This window comes from Passer montanus, unplaced genomic scaffold (assembly GCF_014805655.1).
Source record: "Passer montanus isolate IOZ18808 unplaced genomic scaffold, ASM1480565v1 scaffold5, whole genome shotgun sequence".
Classification (NCBI taxonomy): Eukaryota; Metazoa; Chordata; class Aves; order Passeriformes; family Passeridae; genus Passer; species Passer montanus.
This window is the reverse complement of record NW_024369929.1, coordinates 4,041,158-4,060,864: the sequence shown is the minus strand read 5'-3', so window position 1 is coordinate 4,060,864 and position 19,707 is coordinate 4,041,158. Positions and strand designations below refer to the sequence as shown.

Here is a 19,707-nt window from a genome sequence, read left to right as displayed (position 1 = left end):
TTTTTCTTCCTGTCCTCCTTCCCTCCAGGATGAAAAGAATCAAGTATTAACAACAAATATTTGGCTACAAATGGTAAGTTTTGAAACAAAGTATGTTTGTTTTCCCCCTTCAGTCTTAGAGTTTAATCTGGTGAGGGGTTTGAATTTTAGAAAACTTTCAGGTCTGTAGAGAAAATATGAGTTGACTCCTAATTCCATGTCAGATTTTCTTTGCTACCACTAGACACCACAGCAGAGAACTTTGTCCTTATTAACTCATGGCCAGCATTGCTGGGCAGGAGTCAATTTTTATTCACCTTTTAATAAATGGAAGAGATACTAGACAATTCAAGAACTTTGTGAGAGTATTTTGGAATTGTTTTCTCTGAAAGGTTACATTATGAATCAGAATTAACAAGGTGCTTAGCATGCTGACTCCTGTGGAGTCCTAATGCATCCACAAACATTTCTACCATAAGTTTGTCTTAAGCTCTGCACAGAGGGTGATGTGGAGTTTTCTGCATCTATAGCAGCATGGATGAGAATTTGCCATTAGTTGAATTCCCATCAGTACTACAGAAACCAAACTGTCTGGGTTAGGTAAAGGAAGTCAGAGAAGATTTCTATTATTCCAGACAATCACATGGCTTTTGCAGAAACTTAACACCTTTCAGTTTGTTTTACCAGCTCATTCCATTTAAAGACATTATTTTTTCTTTTATTGTAACCCCTCACTTGCCCTGGGTCACTTGCCCTGGCGTAGGCCTTGGGAAACAAAGCAAAGACTATTCTGATGACCTGTAAGAATGGCATGGCTATTCCATATATTCACAAAGAAAATCTGACATGGAAGAAGCACTAAATTCACGTTTTTTTACAGGCCTGTTGTACAGCAAGATTAAAACTGTCAAATATAATATGCTTTTGGCTTTTAGCTGAAAAGACCATAGTTCCTATGATTTCCTACCAGTAAAAGAGACAACAATTCATACTCAAGAGACTCTAATTTATTTTCCTTCTCTTTTATCTCACAGCATCCTTATCCTTTTTGAGTTTGTTTTTTCCCCCTCAGGACTTTTTGATTATATTATACATTCTGTATTTCTTTTGATTTATTCACCTTAGCACATACTGGATATGAAGCACCTTAAGACTGCAATGAACAGATCACTTGGTTACTACCAAAAAATGTAGCCACCCCTCATGGCTTGTGTACACATAAAAATAAAAGTGTTTGTATATTAACTGTCTATTATTGGTGTTCTAGACAGATTCAAAGCAAAGCTTAAGGCAAACACATGCCATTCTATTATTCTAAATGATCTGTAATAAGTTTTTCCCTGAAATCCCTCTCCATTGCATTCTGTGATATATATGTGTGTACAATCAGCAATGTATCTTAAATGTATTTTATGTAACTATCCCCAAAATACTTATATACAAAAAATAACTTGAGAGAAAGAGGAATATAAATCTAGTATTTATACATGCAGACTATTTTATCCAACTACTATATCCATGGCAATACTGTTGAGCATCAAAAGTCTAAAACTTGATTTAAGGTATAGCAGGAGCCTTGCTTAATCACACAGGTTGGTAATAACCAAAGCACCCTGAGCTCTTTGCTATTTTAATCCAAATAAAAGGTGCTTCAGCTCCTTTAACAGTAGCTCTAAAGTTAAAGCAAAATGAAGCAGACCATGCCCTGCTGGATGGGTGAGCATTTTGTACACAGGGCTGACAGAGCAACCATAAAATCTGTTTCACATTATCTCTAAAGCAGCCTTGACTATTAAGTTTTCTGTTGCCCTTGGACTGTCTTTACGTCACTCAGCATCACCCTGCACTATGGTGTCGTGGCCATGGTAACTCCTAACGTAAGCTGGGATAGGAAATGATTGGATATGTTGATATCCAGGGTGCCTTCAGCTGGCAGTGAGTGCAGCCTGCCAGTCCTGGCCCTGCCACCATGAGTGTGAGTGACCTGCTCTGGCAGCTCCTGAGGATGTCACCCAAAGCCACGAGAGCCACGGCTTTCAGTGCCTTAAACCCACACAGCTTATTTGCTTGCATTGCTGGCCTTTGGGAAAAACAGGTGTATCCTGGCATCTCAGGACTTCTACATTACACAAAGATGAAGTGGTAAAAAATTACAGCGACATTTGTCAACCAAAAATTTAATGTAAAACAATTTACTGGGAAAAAGCATGTAAAACTTCTGAAAAAATATGAGAAGCATTGATCAGCTTACAGAAGCTGTGTATAGATGGCTGTGAGCAACACATGTATCTTAACTAGAGAACTGTCAAACCAAGAACTATGAACAGAGCCTAGTAATTGAAGATTTCCATAAAAAAATTATCTGTAAAACTAAAGGAAAAAACAGTGCACGACTCAGATCTTTCATCCGGTTTTGCTACAATGTCATTGTAAAAAATGAATGAGATAAATATAGAAGCACAGGCCAAGAATAAATATAGTGAACACTTCATAAAAGCTGCATGATGAATGCTATTAGTTGTGTTGAATGCATCAAAATGGTAATTTCTGCTGTTGTAAAGGTACAAGAATGTATTTAAATACCTGCAGCATGAGGCTAACTGGGAACTTGGTGTATGAAATCAAAACTTGCCTGTGACAGTAATACAAGGAATTCCATAGACCAGTTTGATGTGAATACCCCATGAGAATGACCAATAGTATTTACCTCCACAATATTCACTGGCAATTTTTCCTGACCTTAATGTCTATCAAACATTTTGACAAGGACCACTGCACTGAAGGCATAAGTGTTGTACATTTACTCACCCATTTATAAGTTTACATGTAAGAAATTAACATTAGGCATTGCAACAGCTTGGTAAATCTGGACAAGTCCTCACTGTAAGTTACATGACGCCTACAGCCAAGTGAAGTTAATGTAAACAACATAATAATGGAGATACAGAGAAGTGCATGCTGAAGCACAGACAGAGAAAATTTGGTAAATTTTGTAAAATGAATTGAACTTTTTTATTCCTTATACCCTTGGTGCTCAACAGAAACCACCCTAGTATCACGACAAGTCATTTGCATAGTAAGGGGTGATGTACAACCTCAATTTCAGGAAAATGCATCTGATGCTACTGTTTCCCTGGGGTGCAGGAGGCAAGCAGCTTGCTGGGGCTGCCACAGGGCTCGGCTGGCTGCAGGCTGGGGCTCTGCTCTTGTTTATGGCTGTGCTGCACCATATGTTTCAATGACAGAGTGTGGGATTTAGCAGTGCTGAGCTCAGATCAAAGCCCTGCTGGTGCAACTGTGCCAGCCTGCCTGTGCCAGCCTGCCTGTGCCAGCAGCCAGGCCTGGGCTGAAAGGAGCACAGGCAGCCCCAGGGCAGCTGCCTCCAGTGCAGGAAGTGCCAGGCAGGCAGGAAACCTGTGGGACTGAACAGTGCTATGGAGCAGCTGCCTCAGAGTTTGCCCAAAGCCAGGCCCCAGGATTTGCCAAGACCTTCTGCTGGCATTACCCTTGTGCCATCACAGTCATCCTTTGTCAGCAGTGAATGCTGGCTGCTCTGCCCCATGCCTATTAGCAAGGTGCTACAACCTGAGAATTTCCAACCACAGCAAACAAAGTTGTCTATGAAGATAAAGATAATGGAAGTTACTGCATGAATTATAAAAGCAGTTCAATCCCAAACTGGCACCTGAGACAGCGTGAACAACAAACCACAAGCACCCCAAATCTCTTCTAGGCTGTTATGTGCACTGCAGTGTGAATTGAAAATGAGGGGGTTATGAGTTCCATTGTGCTCTAGGTGGCCTAATTCACTCTTTCCAAACATTTCAGTCCCTGAAGCTAAACAAGACAACACCTATTGTTTCAGCCCATCCAGTCCCTAGAGAACTACAGTAAACCAGTGGAGGAGATGACCTAACTTACTTTTTGTGTGTATGGCTTAGTACTGGACAGATCATTATCTACAGTGGAATGTGTCTGAATACCCGGGGGTGAAGAATGTCCGTTTTCCTGATGGACTGATTTGGAAGCCCGATATTCTTCTCTATAACAGGTAGACACACTTTTCTTTGTGTGGGATGGGAATGGAGGGAAGATCATAGCATTAGAGACTTGTAAAATATCCTTTGAAAGCTCAACTGCTCCAGCCTTTCCTGGGAAAGGGAGGCTACCTGAAGGTTTTCTAGCACCCTGTCCAAACACAATGATAAGGCAAGGTAAATGACATAATCATCTCATCAAAATGCCTAGATTTTTAAATAATTTTCCAAAACTTTCTAGGTATTTGGAATACTGGAAAATTACCAGTCTCCTGTTCACAGAAGAGAAGGACATATTTGCAAAGACTTTGTGAATAACAATATTGTTTCTACTACCATTCTAATTGAGTAGCTTTTATGAGATGGTGTTTAATGATATGGATAATGATAATTTTCTCTGAAATTTTTTGGTCTAAAGGGTTACTGGTGAATTCAAATATGATTGCCTGCTTGTCAGGGATTAGTTTGAGTTTCACTATAGACAGGAGAGGTAATTGCCAGGAAGGATCTTTGCATTTTTCCACGTCCAGTTTTAGTGTTATTCTTTCCTCCTGCTACAAAAATAGCTGAGATATTTGCTGCTCTCCTCATCAAACTGTTCTGAGTTGGGCCTATTTCAGGGACAGACAGATTGCCATCAATCCACTGCAGAACCTTTGGCTGACATTGAGAGATTCTTTGGCTGTACTGTTACATGGTAGTTCCCATTGTGGAATTTACTTAGTTCAAAAAATAAACCACTGAGAGCTGCCTGTTCTATAAAAAGTTGCCTTTTGCTGTAGTTGTTGTAGGCTTGTGTGCTGTTGCCCACGTACTGGAAAGAGTTCACATCTGCTCTGTACATGGAGCACTGGCTCTGGTGAGGGTACATTGTTTTGCTGCCTGTGCAGATGACATGAACCTTTTGTCTTCCTGATGGTGTTCTTTCCTTTGTTTCTCTGCCTATGTCTCTTAAGAACACACCCTGTTGTGCTTATCAACCTGATCCCCCTTCCCACTTCAGGAGCTGCTTTTGTTGCAACAAGACAAAGAATGGCTGTTCCCAATGTCAGCTGCAGTTTTTCTCCCATTTGCCTTTGGTTTATGTTCAATGTTGCAGTCACAGGTGCTGTTGCATTGTAATAATGGAATAACAGCACCAGTGGCAGCCTTTGCCAGGCACTGGGTACTTCTCTGGGGCCTGCATTGTGCTGTCCCAGAGGTACAGCTAACACTGAGTGATCTCTAGCTACCTTGATTCCATAAATGACACTGTTCTTGGGAGACTGACAAATGACACCTTCATTTCCATTGTCCTGATGAATGACATGCTGTGTATATCATAAAATTGGTACTCTACAACAGCAATGTAGTGATTTCCAAAAAAATGAGTTATGACAATATTCTTCCTCATATATATCACATACCTGAGAGAGACTTGCAGTGTGCCTGATGATTTAGGCTTCAGTATTTAAGTATATCCAAAATGAAAGGGTAATAGTTTAGGAATTAGTCATATTAATATATGCATGCTAACTGTAGCTGGAGTGGTTTATACAATGAGAAGGGTCACAATAACCTGGAAAACTGAAACCACAATTTTTCTGTTAATACAGGTTTTCAAATCTTCAGATTGTTAACTATGACTCAGTCATGAAATAATTATTCTACAGTTTCTCTATTACAAACACATATTTAACCAAAAATCTTATGCAGAGTTTAGTCAGAGAGCAAAGCTATTTAAAATAAATTCTTATTCCTGTTTGAAATTACATTGGGAATATTATGATGTTCCCTTCTAGTGACATGCCATTTTGAGATAGATGCTTTCAATTTCTGTGCTTCACTAGGGACATGCATCCGCAGTTACACAGAAATTAATGAACTATAAATTCACTTCCCATTATAATGAATGCATGTTTCACTATGTCTTGAGTTCTTACACATCTTGCTACAGCCTAGTACAGAGAAACTGTGGCAGCTGTATTAAATTTTACATCCAGTCTATTGTGGGGAGAGCAGGGCCAGTTTATTTATAGTTTTTCTGAGGAAGGAAAATCTAGGCCTTAGTCCACATTACACTAACACAGTCAGTCCTGGAATTTGTAGTCTTCCTCTTTTAACTACACTTATTAAAAGTATAAATTTCTGGTGGAATTATTTTCCAAATGGCCACATAGTGTTCAGTGTTGTTATTCTACTTTGTGGAATAACAAAAATTCTGGAAAGTACATCTCATTGTAAGAGTTTCATTTTTCCAGTTTTATAAACATGAGGTTTGGTTCCAGTGGGATTCTATCTGCTAGGTCCAGCTTTGTCATCTCAATGTCCTGTAATCAATATCTGCTTTCAAGTGGTTATACCCTGAAGAGGAAACGTAGCAGAAATTATTTTCTATCATTACATTACATTTCAGTCCAGTCTCTTCAAGCTACTTAGTGCATTCTCAATAGAAGCAGTGCATTTCAAAAATGATTAGAAGCACAGCATGGAAAAACACACACTTCTTTTTCAGAAAAAAAGAATTCCATATTTAAATCTGACTACCACTGGATATTCTTTTAAGAATGTGCTTATAAAAGGCAAAGTCATGTGGCAATGAAATCAAGGTTCCTTGATCATTTGTGTTCTTGTGAAAACTCTGCTTTTGCCAATTACCAGAAACAGCAGCAAGGTCTTAGAATCAGCTCCCTGGTGTTTAACTACACTCCACTCCAGAGGAAGAGAACAGAATCTAGCCCAGGAGTCATTAATTCCCACTTAACAAGTGATTTGTGTGGCACGGATAATTTGACATCCTAAATTTGACTACTTATTTGAATTCCATCATCTAACCCTTATTAATTTCAAGTCAAAGCAATTATTTGTCTAATACAGAGCCTTGTTGGAGGACTTTAGGTCTGGTTTTCTAAGGAAATGAGATCCATGCACCTGTGTGCATGCACACCTGGGTAAATGTGTGTGTGATCTTGCTGCCTCTCTCCCCAAAATCATCTATCAAATCTGGCAATGCAATCAGTAGAGATTTTTGCAGCACCACTTTCTTACAAATATCACAAAAACAGGCAGCCAGGATGTGGAAGGAGAAGAATTAGAGCTCCAGCTGGAAGAGGAGCTGCAACACAAACTGGGAGAATCCAGCCATGAACTGTGGAGCTGAAGGAGTGACTTTAGAACTGAGTGCCTTTGCCCCTCAGTGTGCTAGAATCAGCATCAAACACACACAGTGCTGACACTTCTCTGCTTCTCTTCAAAGTTCAGATGAAATACTTGCAAGTATTTTCAATACTTGTGAGATTTCTGCTCACCACAGGAAAAAGTGCAACTCCAAATGGGCAAGTAATTATTTGGATTTAACTTTTTTTTTGGTCTGCAAATTTCATAAACCAGCCCAGATATTTTTTAAAACCTAAGTTCCTCAAGTACATAAGGGGAAAATAAAATGCAAATTTAAGAAGTCTAAAATAACAGTCGCTTTATTTTAGCTTCTGAGACACAAAATTTGCATCAGACTAGATGCATCAAATATTTAATTCCTCTTTTCAAAAAAAGAATATTTCAATAAGGGTTTTCCTGCTAAGGAACACCTTTTAATAAACTTGATTTTCTGCTAGAGTTATGAATATTTCACTTTATGACCATCTCAGATTTTTGCTCTGTTTTTCTGATGTTGCCCTAAAAGGTGATTAGAAAATTATGAGATACTAAACCACTAATAGGCAAAGAGACATTAGAGACTTGTAGTGTTCCAATCAATCTGGAGATGCACAGGTTTTGAAAGTCCAGATTGCTGCAAGCATCCAGACCCTGATGCTTGTGTGGCTCCTCTGCCCTGCCCAGTACAGCTGGCTCTGCACTTGCCTCATGTGCCATCCCACCCCAAAAGGTGACAGGTTGGAGTCTGCAACAGCACAACCAATTCTAGCCTGTGTCTCATTGTGTTTCCCATATAGAAGTCCTTAAAATGTTAATGCCTGGTAAATTCCTGGGACATAGTGCCAGACAGAATTGAGATATTCCTTGGCAGTAGATGCAAATTTGTAATTTGGAGCACTCTCCAAATGACATTATGATTCTTTTTCTAGAGACTTGTAAGGACAGCACACCAGGCACCAGGGCAGTGCTGGCCACACCACTACACTGACACCTCAAATAGGGCTGCTTTTTTTCCTGTCTCAACACAGTTTCTGGGTTCTGAGGTAGATAATGAAGGCTGGAGCTGCATTAAAGGGTTGCATGTATGAAATGTTGTAATAATGCTCTCCCATACAAAGAGGTAGGAAGACACAGACACTGGAGTATCCATCTCCTCAGTATTCATTAGATGCTGTTAACGTAGACAGCAAGAGAACAGATTTCCCTGTGCAGTTGCTTAAGAAGTTTTTAAAAAGTGCTTACTTTCCAAAAGGAAATCGATAAGCCAAGGCACTATAATGAATCTAATGGGCAGATGAGGAGCAAGAATCAGGTGGCTGACCTTCCCTTACAGTTCTTAATCAGCAGCAAACCCAGAGGTATCAGGCCAGTTACTCTGAGGCCACAGAAGACTGGTGGCAGGAAAAAAGCTGTCAAGTTTTGGAGGTGACATAGTCCTTTTATGAGAACAGATTTGCTTCAGACATTCTTCAGCCAGTCAAAGAGCAAATAACCCATTTTGTTTTTCCCCTGTTCTAGTGCTGATGAAAGATTTGATGCTACTTTTCACACTAACGTTTTAGTCAATTCTTCAGGACATTGCCAGTACCTGCCACCAGGTAGGTTGTTTGCCCGTCATAAATTTTGGTAGATTACTTGTGTATGGTGTGGTTTCAAATTTGCCATAAATTCTCTTACATTTTATTTGTTTAGCTAGCATCATCTGCTAGATGTCAACCTACATGCATTATGGTTACATGGTTAACACCTTTGCATGAAAATTGTCATACAAGATACTTGTTTTATTACAATTATGGAAATTCTTCTGTCATAATGCACAATTTCAGAAGTTTGGTAATCCTTACTATAAAAAGATGTTTTTTATTAAAGTAATGGTAATGCCTCAATAAATTTTTATTTCATTATTTTAGTGTTTCTTTTATTAATATGTTAACTTTACAGTAAGATGCTTAGTAACATCTTGGATGTATTTCTATATGAAATGATTCAATGAAGGCTTCATCAAAACAATTTTTGGTCTGGATGTATAGCAGTGGAGCACTGTTTCTCTTCCCCAACTCAATTAGCATAATCATTAGAATTAACTCTTCCTAGCATGTGAATTTTGCAAATTACAGCACTAGAGCCAACGCTTTCCAGACAAATTAGGTTTTCTGCCTAAGATGTCCAGAGGGTTTCAGGGGTTTGTTTCTTGATTTAAGATGCTCTCTTAAGATATTCCATTTGGTGGGGGTTTTTCAGTTCAGTTCTGAAAGCTGCTGAAGGACACAGTCTGACTCAACAAGTGAAAAAGAAGCTCACATTCCTCAGTAAATCAATACCATATAAATCTAATAAAACAGCAAATAAATATTTCAGGATTTCTTATGTTTCAAGATTTCTCACTTTAGTCAGTAAAATAAATAGAAACAGATTACATATTCTGCTTCATTTCTTCCTGAAATACTGTATCTCGAAATCTGAGTTCTTATCTGAATATTCTTCCACTGTGTGCCAAAATGGAAGAGTATCTTTAAAAAAAAGTAAATAACATCAATTCATGATTGGTACAGTTCTTTCCCTTCCCTATGACTGACTTTTGCTCTTTACATGTTAAGACAGGACTGAGATTAAAGATTCTGTATAAATGAAAAACACAAGGCACATGTTCTGGTTACAAAATGTACATGAAATTCTGTGGAACAAGCATTTAAATTTAGTGCTCTTGTTTAAAATCTCACCTAGGGATATTTAAGAGCTCATGCTACATAGATGTGCGCTGGTTTCCCTTTGATGTTCAGAAATGTAACCTGAAGTTTGGATCCTGGACTTATGGAGGCTGGTCCTTGGACTTACAAATGCAAGAAGCAGATATATCTGGCTATATTTCAAATGGAGAATGGGATTTAGTAGGTAAGCTCTCCACTCCCTATTTACACTGTGAACTTGCAGCCTTGTCTCCACTGCTGAAATGGATGGAGTGACAATTGGGAAATGAAGACAGAAATTAAATTAATAAATGACCTAGCCAGTGGCATTTGAAACTCCTGAGAACTGATCTCAGATGCAAATCAACATGAAAAAGAAAAGAAAAAAGATACATTTGCTGCTTGAGTTCTGTATCTTTTATCTGATTTTCTTTTATCAGCTGAGAAAAAAGTGGGAATTAAGCTTAACTAGTTTTACCTGTAGCAAAACTTGGAAAACTAAATTTATCCTTTTAAAAAATAAACACTATATAATATACAGTTTATTCACACTCATTTCTGGTTTTCCTCCTCTTTTCTGCTACACAGGAGTTCCTGGGAAGAGAACTGAGAGCTTTTATGAATGTTGTAAAGAGCCCTACCCAGATGTAACCTTCACAGTTACCATGAGACGCAGGACGCTCTATTATGGACTCAATCTCCTCATTCCTTGTGTCCTGATTTCAGCACTTGCCTTGTTGGTTTTCCTGCTTCCAGCAGACTCGGGAGAAAAAATCTCACTAGGTAAAGTATTAATAGCATATTGTAAATATGACTAAGACAAAAGAGCTTGTCCTTTCAAAGTTTCCTTTTAAACAGTCTTAGGAAGGAGGAATAGTTTATGTGTTCTGGCTCAGGAGCTGTTTATAGTGTTTGATGCTGAACCAGCAGAGGCATAAACAATTCCCAAGTACCTTCCTTAAGAAGCAGGCTTTTATTTGCTGAATCTCACACTCATTAGGTAAAGCATAAGTTTACAAATACACTTTTGAACACTTTAACACTGAATTCTTCTTAATACTTCCTTTTAATATTGAATTGCATTAAGAACCTATGGTGTCTTCTCCAGATTGAAAGATTGATTCTAATTGCTCCTATTTTACTTTTTATAGTGAATTTTAACTTAAGGAATGGTTTGTGAAACAAATCTGATTTTGAGTACTTGATCTTTAAGATGGAGTTTAACTATGTAAAGAAACCTTTTGTCCCATAGAAAATTCAAATTAACTGACTTCTACCAAGTAAACATTGCTGTTTAAATGTAGAAAAATTGACATTTCTCCAGAATATGTTTAATTGAGGAGTAATAGCCTTCTTAATTAAGTTGTCCTCCACCATATTTTAAGATGAATTCTTTGTTCCTTAATCTTTTCCCACCTGACAATGACTTGTTATTGTTTAAGTCTAGTTCTGAGAAAGAGTTAAGTCTTTTTCCAGAAAGATGGGAACTCATCACTGAGCAACAGAAGTCAAACTCCAAAAATCAACAGTCAAGACTGCTTTGGCATAATCCCCTGCAGAGCCCAACACTAATATCAAAGGATACCAAAGTCCATCCAAGGCAGCAAATCTGCTTTTGAGGAAATTTATGTATTACACCACCTGTAGCTTCCATGACAATTAACCAAGTGTCACATGTTCAAATACTCAGATTCACACCATGTTTCTAAAGCTAATGCAGTACAAGAATTGCTTTGATTTGCCTCAACTAATTAGCAAATGATGATAAAAGTTGAACCATTACAAGGAATGTAAAAATATCCATGTCTGTGCAAGCATTGGTACGGGTTTGGCAGCACTGCTACACTGAACTTGAGGCAGTACAAGGAAGGACAGGAGCAGGGTTACAGTGGGATTGCATCGTGCAGAGAGCATTCCTTCAGATTCATTTTGTTTCTCTTCTGTTGTAATTACAAGCTACTGAGATGAATTCATACTTCATGTTTATCTTTCAGGTATAACAGTTTTATTGTCTCTCACTGTCTTCATGCTGCTTGTGGCTGAAATTATGCCAGCAACCTCTGATTCTGTGCCCTTAATTGGTAAGCTTTTAGTCAATTGGATTTTTTTAGCAAACAAGGTACAGTGGCTTTGCACAAAGGCCAGCATTAAGGCAAATCACCAGCTGTAAAATGGATGACTGCAACTGAATTAGAAAAACATTGCCAATTGGTAAGAGCTCTGATGGGTGCTCTCTGCTCTGAATGAAATAAACAACCTATGTGTATTTAGGGAAAGAATAAAAGAATCCATTTTTTATGGAAGAATTAGTTGCAGCTTTGACACAATTGGCCCAATTGTGTTCTGTATTCCTAATTCCAATTAGGAAATTGGAAAACATGAGCTAAACGCAATTAAATCTTCCCCCTGTAATTGTTCAAACAAAAAGAGAAACTTTTCAAAACAAGTACCAGTCAGTTTATATAATAATGCTGAAATAAAATGAGAAGGCAGCCTGTATCAAGGTTTTTTAAAAAGGCAGGTGTTCAGTTCTACAGAAACAACAGCTAAACACTGGCTATCCCCTCAAAATAATGTCCAATATTTCTACTGTTGAGAAGTCTTTCAAAAGTACCTAGAGCAGCACTGAACTAGAAAAAGAACTAAATGCTATGACAGCATATATAAACAGCTTTTGTTAAAGCTATATCAGCCAATATATGTTCCTGTAATTATTTCTTTATTTTGCAGCTCAGTATTTTGCCAGCACTATGATTATTGTTGGTCTTTCTGTTGTTGTCACTGTTATTGTTCTACAATACCACCATCATGATCCAGATGGAGGAAAAATGCCTAAATGGGTAAGGTTTGATTTTCCTTCACTATCCATTGCATAAATGTCCAGCTCAGTAATAGAGTAGCTGGTGGCCCATGATTACCTCCTACTGTTGAAAACATATAAATCCTTCCCAGACATTGTGTTTGGAAAAGCAGTTTCACCACAAAAGAGGTGTCCAGATGTATTCTATGTGGTTGGTTTCTGAGAAAACATTTGTGTGCAAGAGAGAATGAATATACCTCCACTAACTTCTCATGTCCATCAAAACAGCTACACGCAACTCAGGATTTTGTTAAAACCTAAATATATAAATGAAGGTGATTTTCAAATAACCTCCAGATGTTAGAAGTGAACTAGGTAGAAGAATAGAGTAAGGTGCTGATGGAGATGAGAAATGCATGAAATACACTACTCTGGAGGCACAGCTGTGCAGCTGCTGCATACTTAACTGCTGCCTAAACATGCACAGCCCAAAAAGCATCTGTTAAAGATGGCTGTAAAAATGGAATTTTCTCTGAAAATCATGATATTTATATCTCTTTTCAAGAACATCTGTAAAGTCCAAAGAATTAAAGTATTTTTTCTAAGCACATCAGATTTTTTAAATCATGTCCTTCTATGAGGGGTGGGTTTTACAGAGAGCACTGTGCTGATTTTAGATTACTGCACACTGCTGTCATCAGCTAAATGTCCCCTCTGACTTCACCCAGCTCACGGCAGTATCAGGCCTTTCTTCTTTTTTCTCTCTAGAACAATGAAATATTATTATCCTCACTAGCTGGAAAGAATGTGCATACAGCAGCACCCTGAGGACAAGAGATAATGAGGTATTCCCTGGCTTGTCCTGGGGTAGTGACTTTAAAATAAATTTCAGTGAAGAGAATTAAAGGTAGATTTCTTTAGACGTGTGTTTGATGACCTAAAGGGGACAGTGTTTAGTACTGAGCCAAACATCCTCAGAAAACAGAGTACTTGAGGTTGAGGAGTGAACTGTACTGTTGAGAAGCTGAAGTCCAACAAACATTATCTGGACACTGGTGAATTTTGGATAAGGCCCTCAATTAACAGATTATGATCCTTCATGGTGGAGCCTGATAGTGTAAAAAAAGTAATAGGACAAGATCTGTCTCTGGCTGAGATATTTTCATGCATCTACTCTGAGTAACAAGCCACTGTCAGAATAAATGGACCAAATCTAATATTAATTACAGGAAAAAGTTTGCATATTATATGATGCAACAATATTTCTTAGAACTCTGAAAAACAAATGCTGGAATGAGCTCTTAAATAAATTACAGAGACTTTCATTTGAAGTGGAACAGTCTCTGGGTTTCCTGCATTTTCTGCAAGGCTGGATTAAAGCAATGTAGAAAACAGAAAAAAAAATATGCAGAGATTAAATCTGCAAAGTTTGGGGTTTTTTTAAATCAAAGTAATTTTTCTATATTTTCTTCATTTTATATCCAGATCTCTTTTCTAAAATCTGCAACACAGAGCCATAACATTTTAAAGCTTGGTGGTCCAGTCCAGAATCTGTTTCAGCAGCCCCACTCAAACAGTAATAAATATAAATTCAATAATAGAGCACAAATAAGAGAAAAAGAATTGTAACTTTATTGACTTCCATCCAAAGCAGTGTTGTTAAGACTATTAAAAAGTAACTCTTCTTCAGTAAGAGTTTGGTTTGATTTTGTCTAACCCACAGTATTTAGTAAAGGTGAAAAGGCTGCCATGTCACTGTTCAAGCATCAGGAAGAATCAACACTATGGACACTCCCATCAAAGAAGAGGGGAGTCCCAGTACTGATAGTCAGCCTGAGGCCATCAATATGACTGCTAGAATAAGAAAAACCCCCAGTGATTGGTAGATTAATCAGCTGGAAATCTCCAGCACCATTTTCTAGAACACAGTACAGGCTAAGCAGACACCAGTCAGGGACCAGTCACCCCAGCTGCCTGAATACCAGCAGCACCAGAGACAGTGGCTGTGTGGTGAGATGCTTAGTCTCAAAAATTTTCTTACAGACAAGAATCATCCTTCTGAACTGGTGTGCTTGGTTTCTGAGGATGAAAAGACCGGGGGAAGATAAAGTGCGTCCTGCCTGCCAACACAAACAGCGTCGCTGCAGCCTGTCCAGTGTGGAGATGAACACTGTGAGTGGCCAGCAATCCAGCAATGGGAATATGCTCTACATTGGCTTCAGGGGGCTGGAAGGGGTTCACTGCACACCCACCACTGATTCCGGCGTCATCTGTGGGAGGATGACCTGCTCACCAACAGATGAAGAAAACCTGCTGCACAGTGGCCACCCCTCTGAAGGTGACCCAGATTTGGCTAAGATTTTGGAAGAGGTCAGGTACATTGCAAACCGATTCAGAGACCAGGATGAAGAGGAAGCCATTTGCAATGAATGGAAATTTGCAGCCTCTGTAGTGGATCGGCTCTGTTTGATGGCCTTCTCAGTATTCACAATCATTTGTACAATTGGTATTTTGATGTCAGCACCAAACTTTGTAGAGGCTGTGTCTAAAGATTTTGCTTAACTCCTAACTAAAACCTGCTTCTCTGATTGGTATGTAGCAAATAAGAATGTGGGGTCTTTTGATCGCTTGTTTTTAATCAGTATAATGCTTCTCATTGTCTGCTTTCTTTTGCTCCCTGCTCCCTCTGGTCCTGAGTTCCTTTTAGAAGAATGGAAACCATTTCAGAAGGGAAGCCAAGAGTTTCTCTCTGGGCTGTGTCTATGTAGCTCCTCTGAGCACTCTTTTGTGGAAAATGCCAAGTGGCTGCAAGTCCCTTCAGAATGATGGGGGATTGAACCACCACCTCTTACACACATTTGAAGTGGCTGTTCCAAAATATGAGGTAGGCAATGCCACAAATGGCACTTCTTCCAGACTTTGTCATAAAGGATAGCACAGTCCATCTTATCTATTTGAATGAGTGATCATAAACACATTTAAGAGAGGACTAAATCCAAATGGCTGCTCAAACAGAGAAAAGAGAGAAATGTCTTACGTAGCTCTTCAGCCCCTCACTTGCACCCTGTAACTCCCTCCATGCACTTTGCATACAACATATATGACTTTCAGGACTTTGAATTTGTCTGAGACACCAGAAACCTGAAAGTTTAAAGGACACACCACATAACTTGTCCTTCATCTGTTTCTAGATTTGACCTAGAAATTTGGCTTGAATTCTAAAACAAGCTTCACAGTAATTGTTGCACTTTAGTACTTCTTCCTTCTCCCCAGAAAGGCATTCTTTCAACTAATAACCATTTTAACTATCAAAAAGAAAATTATTAAGATGCCTTCATCATCACTTGTTTAAAAAAACCCAATCCCCACACTTGTCTCTTTATTGTTAACTGGAGTCCAGTGTGGAAAAAGTAGCTATGTCTTTATACAGGCTTAAGCATAAATGAAGAATCTAAATCAAAAAAAGCCATTAAATCCCGAGATCAAGGTTTTCATTTGAAAATTAAATGTTTGATCTGTTGTATGCTCACCCTTTTATGCAACTCCTTCTGTTGAGTCACCGTAACATTGTCTTTACAAGAAAACTGCACCTTTTCTGCTCACTCTAACATCAGATGAGTACTAATGCATAATAAAGCTTCTTGCTTCTGATATAAACTATTAATTGTATAAATATATATTTATATATATACACTGCAGATACATCCATGGAAAGGTAAAAACTTAAATACAAATTTCCTAAGTCTAGACAGACTTTTGCAAAAGCAAAACTAGCAGTTCAGCACTTTATTTTTGGTTCTGAAATTCTCTTGTCAATTTATGCTTAGTTTTGATGTCACTTTGATGTTTTAATGGAAAGGGCTGAGCTAAGAATACCAGGACCTGAAACTTTGTGTGTACAAAAGAGCGGAGAATTAGTCTCTCACTGGCATGCCAGTATTCCTAACCAGTGCTATAAGAGGTAAGAGATGGGGGTGAGGGTTAGTTTAGCATTGGTTGCATCCTCTATCCTACAGAATCCAAATTTTTTTGCTGAGGTCTTCACAGACACAGAGGCCTGTTGTTGTATTATGTTTTTACTGTGAAATAAACTCAAGGCCTCAGTTTATCTCTGGATGGATTAAAATAAAGTTGCTGTAATGCTTATCCCTCCCTAAGTAACAATTTCCTTCTCAGAGTCTGCTCCCTTGAAAGCAGGAGAATCAAATTTCATGGAAAGCATGCCCAAAGTCACCCCAGGTACCACTCTTCACCTTATTGAATAACCTGTACAAGCACCTTTGTGCCTGAGATAGGGCAGGAGGAGTGAAAGACAGGCAGGATATTTCTCAGTTTGTGAATTCTGTTTTCCTGAAGGTGCATTCTGAATCTCACACTTTAAAAACACAAACAAAACATTCAAAACTTTCTTGTAAGTTCATCCTGAAATCATGTGTCAGAATTATTTGTGAAGAAGTCATGCTTTCAGAAACAACTATTAAGGATAAGCCATGTAATAATTCCTGCAAATAGTTTCTAGTTTATAAATAGTATATGATTGGAAAGCTATGAGTGCAAACCCTGAAATGTGAGTTTTGTTCATTTGTGAATAACTGCACATATCATATGGCATGTGCTCCTCTTCTGGGTAATCTTTCTAGGCTAGGCTTCCTGATGTTGATTTGCATTGGTATTTTTTCCTGCTGCAAGTACTCCTAAATAGCTATGTAGAGTGTTCCATTTAGTCTTTGTAAATTTTGGGGTCCTCTTGGAGAATAGCTTTTCAAAGAAAAATGAAGACTTTTGAGGATTACCTTGCACAATGGAACACAACTATTGCACTCATAGTACATGATGCATGTGGTATAGGAAGCATGAGAGTCCCCCTCTTGCCACTCAAATCTATTTTCAGCATCTGTGGAAATCATCTTTCTAAATACAGGAGGATGGAGAAAGCAAGCTACAATTTGACAGTAAACTTCATTTTCAGTGACAGACATGCCGACCCTTAAAAACTGGAGAGTGGCTTTATGTGAAGTCCTGCCAGTCTGTCCCAGCGAGTTGGTAAAACTGTCAGAGCTGTGGGTGCTGCTGAAGGGGCTGTGAGACACCAGCATTCTGCCCACACGCCTTTATCGCTGGCAGGGGCAATGCAAACGCACCAAGGGCACAAGGGAACCCTCATTTTCCTACTGTTGACACAAGCTGTAAACATTTGGTAACAAGTTTATTATACATTTTAAATGTAAGAGTGACTCCTCCATCACGTTACCTATAAGTTAAATTTTTCTGTAAATGAGCTGAGCAAAATTGGTATGGTTCTTGTCAACTTGTGTGTGTCTTAAATATATTTGTGTATGCGCAAAACAATATTTTGATCTAAATGCTGTGAAAAAAATATTTATTGACAATTCTGGGCATCGAGATGGAAATTAAATACAGTTTGTGTATATAATATTAAAGCCTACATATTGATGGTAAAGATCTGTTATAATCTTAAAGAGTCCAGATAGAGAATAAGAAGTGGTTCACCACAACTATGCTATGACTTGCCTGACAAATTCAAAAGCTCACTCTAGAGCTCAGGTGTCATGTACAATACTATGTGTGAACAATGTATATTACTTTTTCTGTTTTTATATTGAAATGTACTGAATATTTAAAAGACTTTTTAATATTTAAAAAAACATTATTTAGGTGTTAATGCCAAAAAGGTTCCAAACATAAAATTTTAAAAACTTAGTTTTAAATACAGATAAATTATTTAAAAAGTATATAAAATACTAAATTATTTTATATAGGAATTGATAATACTATGTAAGACTTTTTTTAAAGATTTCTTTAAATTCTCTTTACATTCTCTAGCTGAAGGATGTAGTCTCAGTTCACCTGTGACAATTCAATTCTTCACCTTCTTCAACAAGACAAGAAGGTAAACCAAAGCCCCAGATTTTCTTTCCTTGGTTTTCCTATTTTTTTTACATTAAGAAACATTGCATAAAGGGCATTAGAAAAAGATGTTACATCTGTCAGGTACTGATTGTCATATAAACAACTCAATGCTTTTTCAGTCCAGTACAAATAAAAGACTTAGATCAAGAGACTTTTGATTCTTTTTCATTTTGCTAGCATGGAAGAAACTCAAGTGGTGGAAAACATGAATAGCCATAAAAGGAAGAGAGATGTCTGTGGTTATATCAATCTGGGATGACAGCATTCTTTGATAATTAAATATAAATTCATATCCTCCTGCCAACCAGTCCCACACCAAACATATATTACTTCAGTCTTACATAAGCAATCAAAGCTAACTGAGAAGGACTGATATACCATGTAAATTTTGGACTGGCCTCAATACCAGTATTAATTTATTTTTTGAAGTTAACACAGAAGAGAGAAAAAACAAATCCATGCCAGCTGAATAAATTGTTGGTTTTGCCAGCTGCAAAGTTTGTGTGTTGGCTACTATTGAAAAAATATCTAATCAGCAGAATATGCCTCAGATGCAAAAGGATGTCAGTGTAGTTTCTTGCAAAGAGATGAATTCTCCTGCCCACGTACTAAAACAGCTTCCTTTCTGTACAACACCCTGCTAAGCATGTGCTAGAAGTAAAAGGTCAAGGGTTGCTGAACTCAAGACTTCATTCTCTTCATGCTTCCCTAAGTAAGGAATAGCTGAAGAAGACCAGTTTGGTTCAGGGCAGCACACGAGTCATACAAGCCTCAGTTGTCACTGACCCCAGGCTGTCCCTGGGAAGAGCAACCAGGGTCAAATGTCAGATGCTCAAGTGAGGCTCCTGCTGGTGCTGCTCACTCTGCTGGCGTGCCCCACCCTTCTCCAGTGCTGAGGAACAGGACAATCTGTGTCACATTTACTGTCAGACTTCAACAGGTCCAACTTAACACACAGAGGTAGGCTGCTGGCACTGCCTGTGGGCCCCCATCACACACATTCCAGCTCAGAAGCCTCTGAGTGGGGATTAAAATCAGAGCACTGTGTGCTCCTGCTCTGGGTGCTTCAGATGCAGCCTGAGAGCTGCTGGGGTTTAGGAGCTTTCTCATGGGCAGACCCAGTGCCACTGCCCTCTGG

General features: G+C 38.4%; 1 protein-coding gene across 1 annotated transcript in view; it reads left to right on the top strand.

Annotated features, from left to right (window-relative positions):
- CHRFAM7A (CHRNA7 (exons 5-10) and FAM7A (exons A-E) fusion) overlaps positions 1 to 19,505 on the top strand; it is a 38,592-nt gene extending 19,087 nt beyond the window's left edge. Inside the window, exons 3-10 of the mRNA XM_039722982.1 lie at positions 29 to 73; positions 3,921 to 4,030; positions 8,670 to 8,749; positions 9,876 to 10,043; positions 10,427 to 10,621; positions 11,833 to 11,919; positions 12,569 to 12,678; positions 14,682 to 19,505. Coding sequence (XP_039578916.1) covers positions 29 to 73; positions 3,921 to 4,030; positions 8,670 to 8,749; positions 9,876 to 10,043; positions 10,427 to 10,621; positions 11,833 to 11,919; positions 12,569 to 12,678; positions 14,682 to 15,200 — 1,314 coding nt within the window. The 3' untranslated portion in view covers positions 15,201 to 19,505. The remainder of the gene's footprint in view (positions 1 to 28; positions 74 to 3,920; positions 4,031 to 8,669; positions 8,750 to 9,875; positions 10,044 to 10,426; positions 10,622 to 11,832; positions 11,920 to 12,568; positions 12,679 to 14,681) is intronic.
- Positions 19,506 to 19,707: the final 202 nt, after the last annotated feature.